Source organism: Camelus dromedarius, chromosome 16 (genome assembly GCF_036321535.1).
Source record: "Camelus dromedarius isolate mCamDro1 chromosome 16, mCamDro1.pat, whole genome shotgun sequence".
Taxonomy (NCBI): Eukaryota; Metazoa; Chordata; class Mammalia; order Artiodactyla; family Camelidae; genus Camelus; species Camelus dromedarius.
The window spans coordinates 54,963,934-54,978,361 of NC_087451.1; the positions used below are offsets into that span (position 1 = coordinate 54,963,934).

General features: G+C 45.3%; 1 protein-coding gene and 1 pseudogene across 1 annotated transcript in view; one reads left to right on the top strand and one right to left on the bottom strand.

Annotated features, from left to right (window-relative positions):
• The window catches only part of PIP4K2B (phosphatidylinositol-5-phosphate 4-kinase type 2 beta), a 35,372-nt gene extending 22,569 nt beyond the window's left edge, over positions 1–12,803 (bottom strand). Inside the window, exon 1 of the mRNA XM_010991847.3 lies at positions 12,507–12,803. Coding sequence (XP_010990149.1) covers positions 12,507–12,665 — 159 coding nt within the window. The 5' untranslated portion in view covers positions 12,666–12,803. The remainder of the gene's footprint in view (positions 1–12,506) is intronic.
• Positions 7,738–9,046, top strand: LOC105099062 (poly(rC)-binding protein 1-like; annotated as a pseudogene).
• Positions 12,804–14,428: the final 1,625 nt, after the last annotated feature.

Consider the following 14,428-nt stretch of genomic DNA (forward strand, 5'->3'; position numbering starts at 1 on the left):
GCCTCTTTCATGTTCCAAACCTGTTTTATTTAGAAATGTCAGAGGATGGAGGAAGTTCAAGTTAATGCAGTAAATGGGCTTGGGACCCACACCTTCCTAGAGTTGGTGAAAAACCCAATTTACTCATGGGGAAGTTAAGGAAGGCGGAGGAGTGCATGTGTATGGGGAGGGGGCCGTGAGGTAGTAGTGTAGGTTGACAATGTGGCAGAGACTCAATAAACTGCTGGCAGAAAGTGACTGGCATAGACATGAAAGTACATCTTATATATATAATTCCATTTACATGAAATTCTAGAATCTACAGTGAGAGAAATCCAATAAGAGGCCGCCTGGGTTGGGTTGGGGGGGGGTGGGGGTTGACTGTAAAGAACATGAGGTGTGATTCTAGGGTGACAGAAATGTTCTATATGTTGTTTAGGGTGATGATGACATGAGTATATACATCTGGCTAATAAACAGCCACACAAAAAAAGCCCTGCCAGTTCCCATTCCAGGGGGTGCTCACAAAAGCACCTGCTTGTTAAGTGTGTGCAGAGGAAACCGTTCCACTTCCTTGTTTTTCTGCCAATAGAAACAATTCATGGTAGCTGTCCCATTGCCTTTTTCCTGGCATATTAAGCTTGACTCTGAGAGTTAAAGAAGTTAAGAATTCATGGCTCTTACGCAATTCTGTTTTATACCAAAATGTTCTAGTATCTGCTACTGATTGGTTCTCGGTTATTCTAAAATCCAAAACCTGTGCTTGTTACCAGGAGAAATAGGAAAGACTAAAACGCTTGCTTATAAGGGGTCAACTGCCTCTTAGCCAAGATGATTATTCTAACAAGAGCTACTCAGCAGGGGAGGGCATAGCTTAGTGGTAGAGTGCGTGCTTGGCATGCGCGAGGTTCTGGGTTCAATTCCTCAGTACGCCCATTTCAATAAATAAATAAAAATCTAATTACCTTCCTCCAAAAAACAAAACAAACAAACAAACAAACAAAAAACCGAGCTATTCAGGAATGCTCCAGTCATTAATTCTCTATGTAACTCTTAGTGCAACATAGTTTGAATACTTGTAAGTTAATCAGTTTTTAGTTCTCAATTCACCTCTATTCTTGACTATAGATCCCAATAGCAGAAAATTTCTAATGGATAATATATCGGTGAACAATCCATACATCTGAACTACAGAGAATCACCCTCATTTCCACTGGGCCACATGTAGATGATTCACTCCAGGGATTAGCTGGACTATTTTTTTTTTCAGTTGTGCTAAATTTTATATCCCCAGAGAGTTCTATTCAATTTCAGTTGAACAAGCACTTACTGAAAGACCTACTACATGCTTCATTTCACGTTCAGGAGAAGGGGGCGTACAGCAAGGAAAATGTGCGTACTGTACACACACAAATGGAGGGCTTACCCTCTTAACAGGGAGATGAGACAAACCAATGATACAGCAACACTTGAAGTCAAGGAGCATTTAAGTAAGTGCGAACAGAGGGACTGAGAACAGAACGGAAGAGGTTCAGAGGAGGGTGAGGTTAACACGGTCAGAGTCAGAGTCCCAGCCCTCACATACCAGGGTAGAAACAGGGCACCTTAATGCCCCTCCTGGTATTGCCAAGAGCACTTGACACTGGAAGAACTTACAACAAGATCATGTTACATCTCTGCTCAAAAATCTTCCATGGCTCCTCACCAACCTCAGGGTCAAGTTTTAACTCCTTAGCCTGGCATTTAAGGTCTTTCCCGATCTGGCTCAGACTCTGCCAAATTTCTATTCAGTTAACTTCTACTCAATGGACTGAGGGTCCATTATGTGCCAGTACTGTGCCAGAAGCTGGGGATACAAAAGTGAAAATATATGGTCTCTGCTTAGCTGGGAAGACAGACAACAAATAACAAATACAATGTGATGAGTGCTATAGCTATGACTAAAGGGAGATGGAAAAGCAGATTAAGAAATGACCGATTCTGCCTGGGAGTGGGAGGGTTGATTGCTAGAGGAAGCTACAGAGAAGTCCATGGGAGAAAGGCCTAGGATGGCAGTTCTCAAAAAAACAAAAATCAAAAACAAACAGACAAAAAAGCCCCAAAAAACCCAAAAGGAAGGGAATCCCAGCTGTGAAACAAGCCTCAGAGTTGTAGAAGTATACTGCCCATTTTAGGTACAGTCGGGGGAGGCCGGGAGTGGCAGGGTAAGAGAGAGGTGCCAGGGAGTGGTGGGAGACAGTACAGGAAAGACTGGTGAACAACCTAGCATATTTTCAGTATCAATAAGCAACAGCTGCTTCTGTTTATTGAATGTCTGTAAGTGGTCAGTGCTTTATATTATTATATATCATATATCTAGCACATAAATATTTTTGTTCTATTTGTGCTATTATTTCTAATATTTAATAGTCACATAAAGTATTATTAATCTGATTTTGCAAAAGAGGTTCAGGGTACCTTGCTCAAGGTCACACAGACAATATGTGCAGAGTCAGGACTTGCTCCCAAGCCTATCTGGTGCCAAAACCTGGACTCTTTATACTGTGCTGTGCAATCCTTCTTATGGACAGCTACCTCACTAAAGTAATGTTTTCCCTTCCTTTCCTCTATCCTAATAACCTGCAAGGGAAATGTTATACTCCTTTTATAGAAAAGAAAAATGAAGCTCAGAGAGAAAAATTACTACTTCAACACTATACTAAGGGACACAGCCTGGATTTGAATTTAGGTTTATCCACTATATGATAAATTTGGACTTGACTATGTAGACAATAGGAAGCCCTCTCAAGTTTAAGTCTGGGAATTCACATGATTAGATGAGTGATATAGAAAGATAATTCTGGGATCAAAATCAAGTAAGGATTGGATAGGGCAAAGATAAGAAGCATCAAGACCATTTATGGGGCCATCATAATAGTTCAGGTGAGGGACTATAGCAGCAAGCTCAGAAGAAGGGATGAATTTAAGAGAATCATCCAAGATCTGGCTAAATGACACTTCTGTGACACCTTCCCTGTCTTCTCCAGGTTAAACCAGTTGCTCATTCCTCTGTGCATCTTTATATCCTAAATATCTATTCACTTCGGTAATTATCTGTTTACATGTTTGATTTCACCACTAGACTGTGAGCCCCTAGAAGGAAGAGACTGTCTTACCCATGTTTATGTCCCTAGCACAATGGCTGGCACATAGTAGTTGGACAATAAATCTTGGATGGAAAGACTGATGGACAGAAAAAGGGGGCTAAAGGATGGCTAACACTAGGATAAAGAGAAAAAAATGACAGGAAAGCTGGTGTGACCATGCCAAAAGTTCACGGTCTGGAGGATGGGAAAGAAGATTAAGGTTAGCTATTGAGGCTATAACCAGTATGTAAAGAGTCTTAAACGCCAGGGAGAGAAGAATAAACTTTATTTGGTAGACAAAAGAGAATAACTAAAAGCTTTGAAGCATGAAAGGTCGTGACTAAAGCAATGTTTCAGGAAGATGTGATTTCCTTTTTCACTATCTAGCACATTTCTGGGCCAACCTCTTTCATCTTCAGCAGAAATGTACTTGTGGAATGCAAACTCATTTGAGTATCATGATAAACAGAACATATTAAGATGGTAAACTGTTTTAATGTCACGTCATGCAAGTGGTTTTTGGATGATCCACACGATTAACTCCGTGAGCCATCAGCATAAATAATGAGGAGGCTAAACAAGCTGAGTGAGAAACAACTTAGGAACAGAGAGTTCACTCTATGCTGATCCCATGGGACATGAAAATTAGTCACTAGTTCTAGTCTGATGAACTTCTGATTCCAGAATCCCTCACTTCCCTGTGTGACCTTCATAGGAATTGCTACCCAGGGGGTGTGGCTGGGCTTGCAGGCTTCCTGACCTGTCCCAGGGTTCTATGGGTGTCTCGGCCACAGGCTGGCACCACTGGCAATCATTTGTTACCATCAGAAAACATGACGTGTTGGGAAACACGTTCCCAAGACCAAGGAGGTTGAAGCAAAATCTGAAACTCCAAAAAGGAAAAGGGCAAGAACAGAGAGCCAGAGATGCCACCAAATCCACCCCTGGGTTTATTCCTCCTTTTTACACCTTGGTTTTTCTTCTCCCATTTGAGTCCCAGTTGTTCTCTGTGAGGTGGGAAGGTGTGCTGAAGGACAAACTCATCCAAAGGCTTCACTAAGGTGGGACTATTTACTAAAGACTTTGAAAGTAGCAGGGCAAGAGGAAAAGGCAGGGAAAGGAGGTTCTGGGTCTGCATTAAGCAAAGAAAATGTGTGGACAGAATGGGAGTGGAATGTGGGAGAGAACTGAGCAGACTTAAGAACAAATCTTTTCCTCATACCATTCATAAGAATTAACTCAAAATTTATTATAAAACTAAATGTAAGAGCTAAAACTCAAATAGTTTTTCTCAGAAGAAAATGTGGGAGTAAACCTTCATCATCTTGGGTTGGGCAAAGCCTTCTTAGATATGACACCAAAAGTACAACCAACCAGAGAAAAACAGATAAATTGGACTTTTGATCAAAATTAAAAACTTGAACTTCAATTAGTGGGAGTACCGGTCAAGATGGCGGAGTGGTAGGACCACGACGAGCTTGCCTCTCCTTGTGACTACAATGAAACCACAGCTGAATACTAAACAACCCTTGAAAAAAGACTGGAACCTAGAAAAAAAGATCTTGGGAAACTGGAAACATAAAGAGGGAACCACAGCAGGACGGTAGGAGAGGTGTGCTCACGATATAACTGGGCCCCATGCCACCTGGGTGGGCGACCCACAAGCTGAAGATTTGTTAAGTCGCAAAGGCCCTCCCACAGAAGTGAGAACTCTAAGCCCCACGTCAGGCTCCCCAGCTTGGGTCCTGGCACTGGGAATAGAAGGAGATCCCAGGACATCGGTTTTGAAGGCCAGAGGGGCTTGGCTCTGGGAGCCTCACGGGTGTGGGGGAAACGGAGACTCCATTTGCTTGAGAAGCATACACGGAAACTCACGTGCACCAGGTCCAAAGGCAGAGGCAGTGATTTCATAGGAACCTGGGCCAGACCTGCCTGCTGGATTTGGAGGGCCTCCTGGGGACATGGGGGACAGCTGTGGCTCACTCAAGGGACATAAAAGCTGGTGGAAGACATTCCGGGAGTGTTAATCCACATGAGCTTTCCTGGAGGTTGACATCTTGATTGGATCATTAGCACCAAGACGCAGCCCCACCTAACAGCCTGCAGGGAAGCCTCAGGCCAAACAACATACAGGGTGGGAACACAGCCACACTCATCAGTAGACTTCCTAAGCCACAAAGGCCTCTAGACACAGCCCCACCCACCAGAGGTCCAGGACCAAGCTTCACCCAGCAGTGGGCAGGCACTGGCTCCTTCTGCCAGGAAACTTGCATAAACCTCTAGTCCAGCCTCATCCACCAGGGGCAGATACTAGAAATAAGAAAACAATAATCCCAAAGCCTGTGGAAGGAATCCACAAACACATAGAAAGATAGATGATATGAGGAAGCAAAGTGATATCTCCCAGGCCAAGGCACAAGATAAAACCCCAGAAGAAATACATGATGAGGAGATAGGTAATTTACCTGAGAAAGAGTTTAAAGTAATGATGGCCAAGATGTTCAGAGAACTCAAGAGGAGTATAGATGCACAGAGTGAAGTTTTTAGCAAAGAGTTGTAAAATATAAAGCACACCCTAACAGAGTTGAAGAATAAAATGATTGAAATGAACAATACACTAGAAGGAACCGAGAATAGACTAAATGAGGCAGAAGAATGGATCAGTGAGCTAGAAGACAGATTAATGGAAATCACTACTTCAGAACAGAAAAAAGAAAAAAGAATAAAAAGGAATGAGAATAGTTTAAGAGAACTCTGGGACAACATGAAGCACTCTAATATTTGCATTACAGGGGTCCCAGAAAGAGAAGAGAGAGAGAAAGAACCTGAGAAAATTTCTGGAGCAATAATAAGGAGAAAATATTAAAATTAGCAAGAGAAAAGCAACAAATAACATAAGGGAACTCCCTTAAGATTATCAGCTGATTTTTCAGCAGAAACTCTACAGGACAGAAGGGAGTGGCAAGATATATTTAAAGTGATGCAAGGGGGAAACTTACAACCAAGAATACTCTAACCAGCAAGGCTTTCAGACTTGATGGAGGAATCAAAAGCTTCACAGATAAACAAAAGCTAAAAGACTTCAGCACCACCAAACCAGCTTTACAACAAATGTTAAAGGACGTTCTCTAGTCATCAAACCATAAGAAAAGAGAACAAAAAGAAGAGAAGAAAAGAGACCTACAAAAGATTGCTTTCGCTGTTCGGGGTCTTTTGTGGTTCCTTGTAAATTTTAGAACTGTTTGTTCTAGCTCTGTGAGGAATGTTGACGTATTTTGATGGAGGTTGCATTGGATCTGTGGACTTCTTTGGGTAGTGTGGCCATTTTGATAGTGTTGATTCTTCCAATCCAAGAGCACAAGAAATCTTTCCATTTCTTTGTGTCATTTCAGTTTTCAAAGTATAGGTAAACTCCTTGGTTAAATTTATGTCTAGGTATTTTGTTGGTTTTGATGTAATGGAAATGTCTCTGGCAGTTATAAAATTCTGGTTTTTGAAATGAAAAAAAAAAGTGAATGAGGGGCTGCAAATGGCAAAATAGCCTTCTTTTCTATGGGTGAGTTGTATTCCACTCCATATATACACACATATATATATACATGCACATATACATACACACACACACACACACACATACACACATATATATATATATATATATATATGCTGCATCTCCATTATCTATTCAACTATTGATGTGCACTTAGGATGCTTCCATATCTTGGCAATTAAAAATAATGTTGCTGTTAATAGTAGGGTGTGTGTATCTTTTTGAGTTAATTCTTATTTTGTGGTTGGCTTTATACCTTTGATAACTATGTAAGTTTAAAAAGCTAAAGCTCTAAACATTCTTAGAAACAATAATAGTACATATATTTAAATTTAAATATATACGTACAGAAAAAAAAGATCTATCAAGCCATGAAAGTCATAGAAGAAACTTGAAAAACATATTACTAAATGAAAAGAAGCCAGTCTGAAAAGGCTACAAACTGTAAGATTCCAACCAAATGACATTCTGGAAATGGCAAAGCTACAGAAACAATAAAAAGATCATGGTTTCCAGGGGTTTGGGGAGAGGGAGGAATGAATAGATGGAGCACAAGGGATTTTTAGGGCAATGAAATTATTCTGTATGATACTACATGTCATTATGCATTTGTCAAAATCCATAGAATGTAAAACATCAAAAGTGAACCCTAATGTAAAGTAGGGACTTTGATTGATAATAATGTGTTCACGTTGGTTCCTTGATTGAACCAAATATGCCACACTGATGAGGGATGTTGAGGGGAGGGGAGTATATATGTGTAGGTGGGGAGGACTACTTGTGAACTCTGTATTTTCTGCTCAATTCTGTTATGAACCTGAAACTGCTCTAAAAGAATAAAGTCCATTTTAAAAAAAACTTGAACTTCAAAAGATACCATCAAGAATGTAAAATAGACGCTGAGGCTGCCGCTGGAGTTGCCACCGCCCCGCCCTCGCCCACCCGCCAGCCGCCCCACTCGCCCCCTCCACCGCAGCCGCCGTGGACCACAGCCGCCTTGGTCGAGCCCCCGCAGGAGCCTGCCGCCCGTGCCCGCCCTCTCCCGCAGCCCTCACTCTCTCCCGCAGCCCTCGCTCGCCTCGCGCCCGCAGTTTTGGGCCTACACCTCCCCTCCACCCGCCAGCCACCGAAGACTTGACCACGTTAGGAGCCCAACTCCCCCGAACACGGCCCGCCGCTCGCCATGGATGCCGGTGTGACTGAAAGTGTTCTAAATGTGACCCTCACCACTCGGCTGCTTATGCACGGAAAGGAAGTAGGAAGCATCACTGGGAAGAAAGGGGAGTCAGTTAAGATAATCCACGAGGAGTGAAGCACATATCAACATCTCAGAGGGGAATTGTCCAGAGAGAATCATCACTCTGACCGGCCCCACCAATGCCATCTTTAAGATCTTCGTCATCATCAACAAGCTGGAAGAAGATATCAACAGCTCCATGACCAACAGCACTGCAGCCCCTGGTCACCCTGAGGCTGGTGGTGCCGGCCACCCAGTGTGGTTCCCTCATTGGGAAGGGCGGGTGTAAGATCAAAGAAGTACCAGGGCCAGGTCCAGGGGCAGGGCATATGCTGCCCAACTCTACCGAGCGGGCCATCACCATTGTTGGCGTGCCACAGTCTGTCACCGAGTGTAGATCTACCTGGTCATGCTGGAGATGCTCTCCCAGTCTCTGCAAGGGAGAGTCCTGACCATTCCGTACCAGCCCATGCTGGCCAGCTCTCTAGTCATCTGCGTGGCCGGCCAAGATCGGTGCAGTGGACCTTCGGGCTACTCCCATACCACCCATGACCTAGAGGGACAACCTCTAGATGCCTAATAGATCCAAGGACAACACACCATTTCTCTGCTCGATCTGGCCAAGCTGAACCAGGTGACAAGACAACAGTCTCACTTTGCCATGATGCACAGCGGGACCAGATTCATCAGAATTGACTCCAGCTCTCCAGAGGTGAAAGGCTATTGGGCAAGTTTGGATGCATCTACTCAAACCACCCATGAACTCACCATTCCAAATAACTTAATTGACTGAATAATCGGGCACCAAGGTGCCAACATTAATGAGACCTGCCAGATGTTGGGGGCCCATATCAAAACTACCAACCCAGTGGAAGGCTCTTCTGGTAGGCAGGTTACTATCACTGGTTCTGCTGCCAGTATTAGTCAATAACTAATCAATGCCAGGCTTTCTTCTGAGAAGGGCATGGGGTGCAGCTAGAACAGTGTAGGTTCACTCATAACCCCTTGCTGCTGTTTTCCCATGATCCAACTGTGTAATTTCTGCTCAGTGATTCCAGGTTTTAAACAATTTCTAAGTGTTCAGTTTCTACACAACTTTATCATCTGCTAAGAATTTAAAAATCACATTCTCTGTTCAGTTATTAATGCTGGGATCCGTATTAAATTTTATAAGCTTTTCCCTGTTTTTAGTTTTGTTTTGGGTTTTAGGCTCATTAATTTTATTTGTTTGTCGATAAGAAATGTAAGAGTGGAATGTTAATAAATTTCAGTTTAGTTCTGTAATGTCAAGAATTTAAAAATTAAAAAATGGATTGTTTAAAAAAAAAAAAAAGTAAAAAAGACAACCCAAGGAATGGGATGAAATATTTGCAAATCATGTATCTGATAAGGAACTTGCATCTACAATATACAAAGAATTCCTACAACTTAATAATAAAAAGACAAATAGCCCAATTGAAAAATGGGCAAAGAAGTAATTGGCAAAGGCTCTTAATAGATATGTCTCCAATGAAAATACACAACTGGCCAGTAAGCACATGAAAATATGCTCACCATCATTAGCTAGCTAGAAAATGCAAATCAAAATTACAATGAAGTAGCGCTTCAAACCCACTAGGGTGGCTATAACAAAAAAGACAATAACAAGTGTTGACAAGGATGTGGAGAAAATGGAACCCATACACACTATCTGTGGAAATGTAAAAATGGTGCAGTCACTTTGAAGAACCAGTCTGGCAGCTTCCCAAATGGTTAATTACCATCAATCCTTCCGATCACCTGGGTGAAGCTTCACACATACCAGGTTCCTAAAACGGCCAACAGGTTATCAAGCAAGGTTGGCCTCCTCTGGTCTCCACACTCCTCTCTGAGGCAATCTCTTCTCTAACTCCAGACCCTCTGAACTGTATTTCATCCACTAAAACACTTGTTTTCTCTCTATGTTCGTTCTCCCCCTGACAGATCTAAAGTTGTCTGATTCTTCTCCCCATTTCCTATGCAGTCTTCCTCCACACAGTCCATGGGCTGCATCTCTTGCCCACAAGAGGAGCTCCTGTTACAACGCTGAGTTCAAACGCCTCTCTTTTTCCACCTAGAAGTAAGTCAACCACCTCATGGGAAAGTATGTAATTGGCCTGTGCTGTAGATAAAGACATATCCATCCTTCACATCTCATACACCATCAGCCACAGACAATCATGGTCTAAATGCTTAAATGGGTGAGAAACTAAAGAATCAAAGAAAAGGTGATATCTGAAACCTTATATTGCAGAAAGTGGCAACAGTGGGCTTCTGAAGGAAGGTAACCTCCAAGAAAGGCTATCAGTCCACCAGAACAACACGGTCCTGACTCCCTAGAGAACTGCAAGATTTTATAGTCTTCTTCTGGGGAGATGCTCCATTTCCCAGATGGCGACTAGACCCTACTGCAAGCTAAGAGGAAGCAATAAAACTTTTGTTTAACTTACCTCTGAAACTCAGCCCATCCAGGGCAGTGGAGCCCAGTGCATTTCCCCTGTGGTGCTCACTCATTGTGTCCAGAGGCATAGGTCTTGCTTAAAAGTCAATGCCTTTCCAGCTAGCCCTCAAACTTTCTTAAAGTTAGTAAAGAAAGAGGCTGACTGCCTAGTCCAAGAAAGTAGGAATCACAGATACCTCTTAATTTGCCATTCAAAGAGTTACTGCCTGCCTATCAGAAAACCAAGCACTACACGCAATCCTGGGAACTGGCAGGCACAGGCACACACACTTTGAGCATATCTTCAGGTTTTCTAACAAGACCATAATCCCCATCTGTCCTGGCACTTGTCTGAGAGGCAGGACAATGAACAGGAGGCAAAGAAAACGAGACCTCTCATTCGAGCACCATCATTAGCCAACGGTGCTGGACAATGAGCTACATCTTTTGTTGTGACCATAGGCAACCTAATCCTCCTATCAGGGCCTCCATTTCTTCATGTATCAAAGAAGGGACCCAAAGGCCCTTCTGACTAGATGTAATATTCCTGAGTCTCAGACCTCAGTTCTCTGTACAGACAGGATGCTTTCTAGTGAGAAGCTGCAGGACAAAAATCAAGGACTGACTTTCAGGCAGGGACACAGGGTTCACATTTTGATGACCCAGTTTCCCTTGCAATGTTGTCAGATGACCCCTGAGGCAGCAGGAAACAGAAGGAACAAACTCTGCTGGACTGTTGAACCAAAGCAGCTCCAGAGGTCTAGGCTTTAAACTAGTGGTTCTCCCTACCCTGGTCAGGACCTTCACCTCAGTGAGGCTACTGAACACAGTAACTTGCCAAAAACCAAGAAATCAACAAAGACCTCACCATAAACATGTTCATTTCCGTATTAGATGTAAAGATCTAAAACCCTGGCTCAGACAACAGCTCATCAATCTCCAGCCAGAGGCTCTTCTAGTAAAGCAAAGCAAAAAGTCTTGCTGGCCTTGGGTCCCTTTGTCATCATTTCATCTTGGGGGCAATTTCAAGTGCTCAGTGAAGTCAGGGAGCCTAAAGAACTGATATCCACAGGAAACTCAAGCCATGCTTCTTTTTCCTGATTCCTACTTTTAGTTGGTGAAGTTGGTATTTCAGGTCCTTTTACTTCCTCTGCTTATTTCTGGCGTAGGAACTCACAATGAAATGGTCAGAATGCAAACAGCAAGTGGTTGGAAGAGAAAGAAGAAAGACCCCAAACAAATAAGACACAAAGTCCTCCAGCTCAAACACTGTGCTAGGCTCCAACTTCCTAACAGGAGCTGTTAGACAATCTCAAAGAACCCCAAGGAGTCAGGGAACCTCTTTCTCATCCTAATCACCATCCATTATCACACCCTTTATGAGCATACAATAGAAAGCTCAATTTAACAGAGAGTAAACATCTTTGACAGGAACACCATAGGAGAATTCAGGAAGCCACATTATTTCTACTATGAATAGTCCTCATAAGCAGGCATCACTTTCTCTCAAATGGATACATTCTCTCTTCTCCCTAATCTAGGAAGACCCTAGTAAAGTGTTTGTGGTCCAAGGAAGCCTGTGCTTCTCCAGTTGATACACCTCATTCAAGAAGAAAAAAATGGAAACCCAGGAAGGATTTCCAGTCAGTGGTAAGGAGGTCTAGAGGATGGGGAAACTTTGAGCAGCCACACCAACCAAATAACTAGAAGAGGAATATCCAGGCAGGCCAATGCCACTTGCCCTATCAACTGGACAGTGAGCTCGGCAGCCGATATAAGGAACGAGGGAGGAAACAAATGCAACAAACGAGGTGAGATGAGAAGAGAGGAAGAGGGGATGAAAGAGATTCCACCCCACCCAGGCCTTCCATCTGCGCTCCAGGGGCTGCATGAAGCCAGACGCAGGAAGCTTGAGGGGCTGGAGGGAAGGGGAGGAGGCGACGGGATACCACCATCGGAGACACCAGGCCTCGCGTGCCACGCGAGGAGGCACACCCAGCCCGGACGACGTGCGAGGGTGGGGTGGGCGTGCTAGTGGCTTGGCCAGGGTTTGGAGGCGTCACTGGCAGGGCCCGCGGGGCGAGGGCCTGGGGTTGCGGGGGGCGTGAACGCGCTCGGGGCCGCGCTCGGAAGGGCGCGCGCGGGGGAGCTGGTTACCGTGTGGTTCACCCCCCACATCAGGACGCTGAGGATCGGCTCGCTGGCCCGGAATAGCTTCACTTTCTGGCACACGAAATGCTTCTTCTTGGTCTTGGTCTTGCTGGCGCTGAGCGGCGCCACCGCCACCGCCGTGGTGCTGGTGCAGTTGGACGACATACCCGGGGCGGCGGCGGCGGCGGCGGCGAAAGGGGGGGCGGCCGAGACGGCACACAAGCCAGCGGCCCCAGGCCTCCCCCGGACCGATCCCCACCCCTGCTCCCTCACCGCGCCATGGTCGCGCCCGTCCCGTTACCTCCCCACCCCGCCCCGGTGGTTCCGTCCGCCCCACGCTCCGCCCTCCCCGCCCCGCCCCGCCCCGCCCCACCCCAGGGAGCCGGCCGGCCCGCTCCGCACCCCGCCCCCGGGCGGTGCCACCGCCCCGCCGTCACCAGGCCTTCTCCTCCCCGCCTGGGTGGTACCGCCCGTCCCCGGGAGGCAGCGGCCGCAGCGCCCGCCCCTCCTCCCTGGGCCTGACAGGAACCGGGAGGGCCTCCGCGAGCCTCGGAGCCCGCGCGCAAGCAGGGAGTTGGGGAGGAGGGCTGGCTGGGTAGGTCTCCCTGTCTACCGCGGGAGGGTCTCCCAATCCGGGCCCCTCAAAGCCAGGGTTTGGCTCTTTCCTCAACCTGACGTGCCAAGATGGCGGCGGCACCACGGCTCAGGACGGGAGGAGGGGCAGGAATGCGAGGAGGGTGGGACGTACCATCCCCACCCCGGGGGAGAGAGGAGAAACACAGCGAGGGGAAAAGAATCCTGCCGGGAAAAACAAGGAATGCCCCCTGGCTCCACCCAAGCGTGGATCTTCCCACTCCCCTGGGCCCGGGGCGCGCTCCACCCGCGGGACACGCCCCCTCCCACCAGGGCCAATGAGAGAAGCCAGCTGGGAGCCCTGGGTTTTATGAATGGGTCCCGCTGCCATCCACCTGCCGGGGGCCCCATCCCTCCAAAGGGTCGAGTTCAGAGACTGGCCAGACTGGCCGATACCTTAAGTCACCTATCCTTCAGCAGAGACTCATAATCGTCTTACTCTCTGGCTCACTTGATGAAATATTTGAGTAAACTGCCCACGCTTTCCTACATAATCCCTCTCTAACCCTCCATACATTGGGTTACAAATTGCAGTTCAGTATTGTTCTGCAAGGGAATTGAGGGATTCAGTACTCATCACAGGTGGCTCCTTACAGTTATAAAAATAAATATAGCCTTTATTACCAAGTAATAAAATAAAAGACATAATTCACCCTATCACAGGGAAGCAGGATGAGGTGATTAAATGAGTAACAAGTGAATGTATTTTCTCTCTGGGGAAGGACTGGGTTTTAAGCATTACAGTGCTCGGTATTATAAGTGACCAAAAAAAAATCCAAATTCGTTTTAAGCAGAATTAGGAATTAGCAGAACAAGGAACTAGCCCAGCTAATGTGTGGGGTCAAGAATGCCTAGGAGTTCATGGGTCAAGTGAGGGCTTCTGGTGAAAGAAGAGAAGGAAAAGGAATAAAGATAGTAGACTGATCCACGAGTTTGGGATTTTTTTTAAATATCTGACTAAAAAATAACAGCAAACAACCCCTGAAAATCTAGAATTGTAGTAAGATTACTACATGATAAAAAGGAAGCCATTAAATAAATAGCTTCCATTTTATTTTCTCTAAGAGCCAACAGGGAGCACACTGGCCATTTGGTCCTGACTCCTAAAATCATTTGACTTCAACACTGCACTGCCCACATGGGAGACTCTAAGCAGTGTAAAATGACAGATACCCTAGATCCTACCAATAAACCCAGGCCCCTCCAAAACTAGCCAGATTCAAAGAGGAAAGAAAAGCTGACCTGCCTTACTGGGTTACTTGATAACAAGATACAATGCGGTTCCATTACATAGT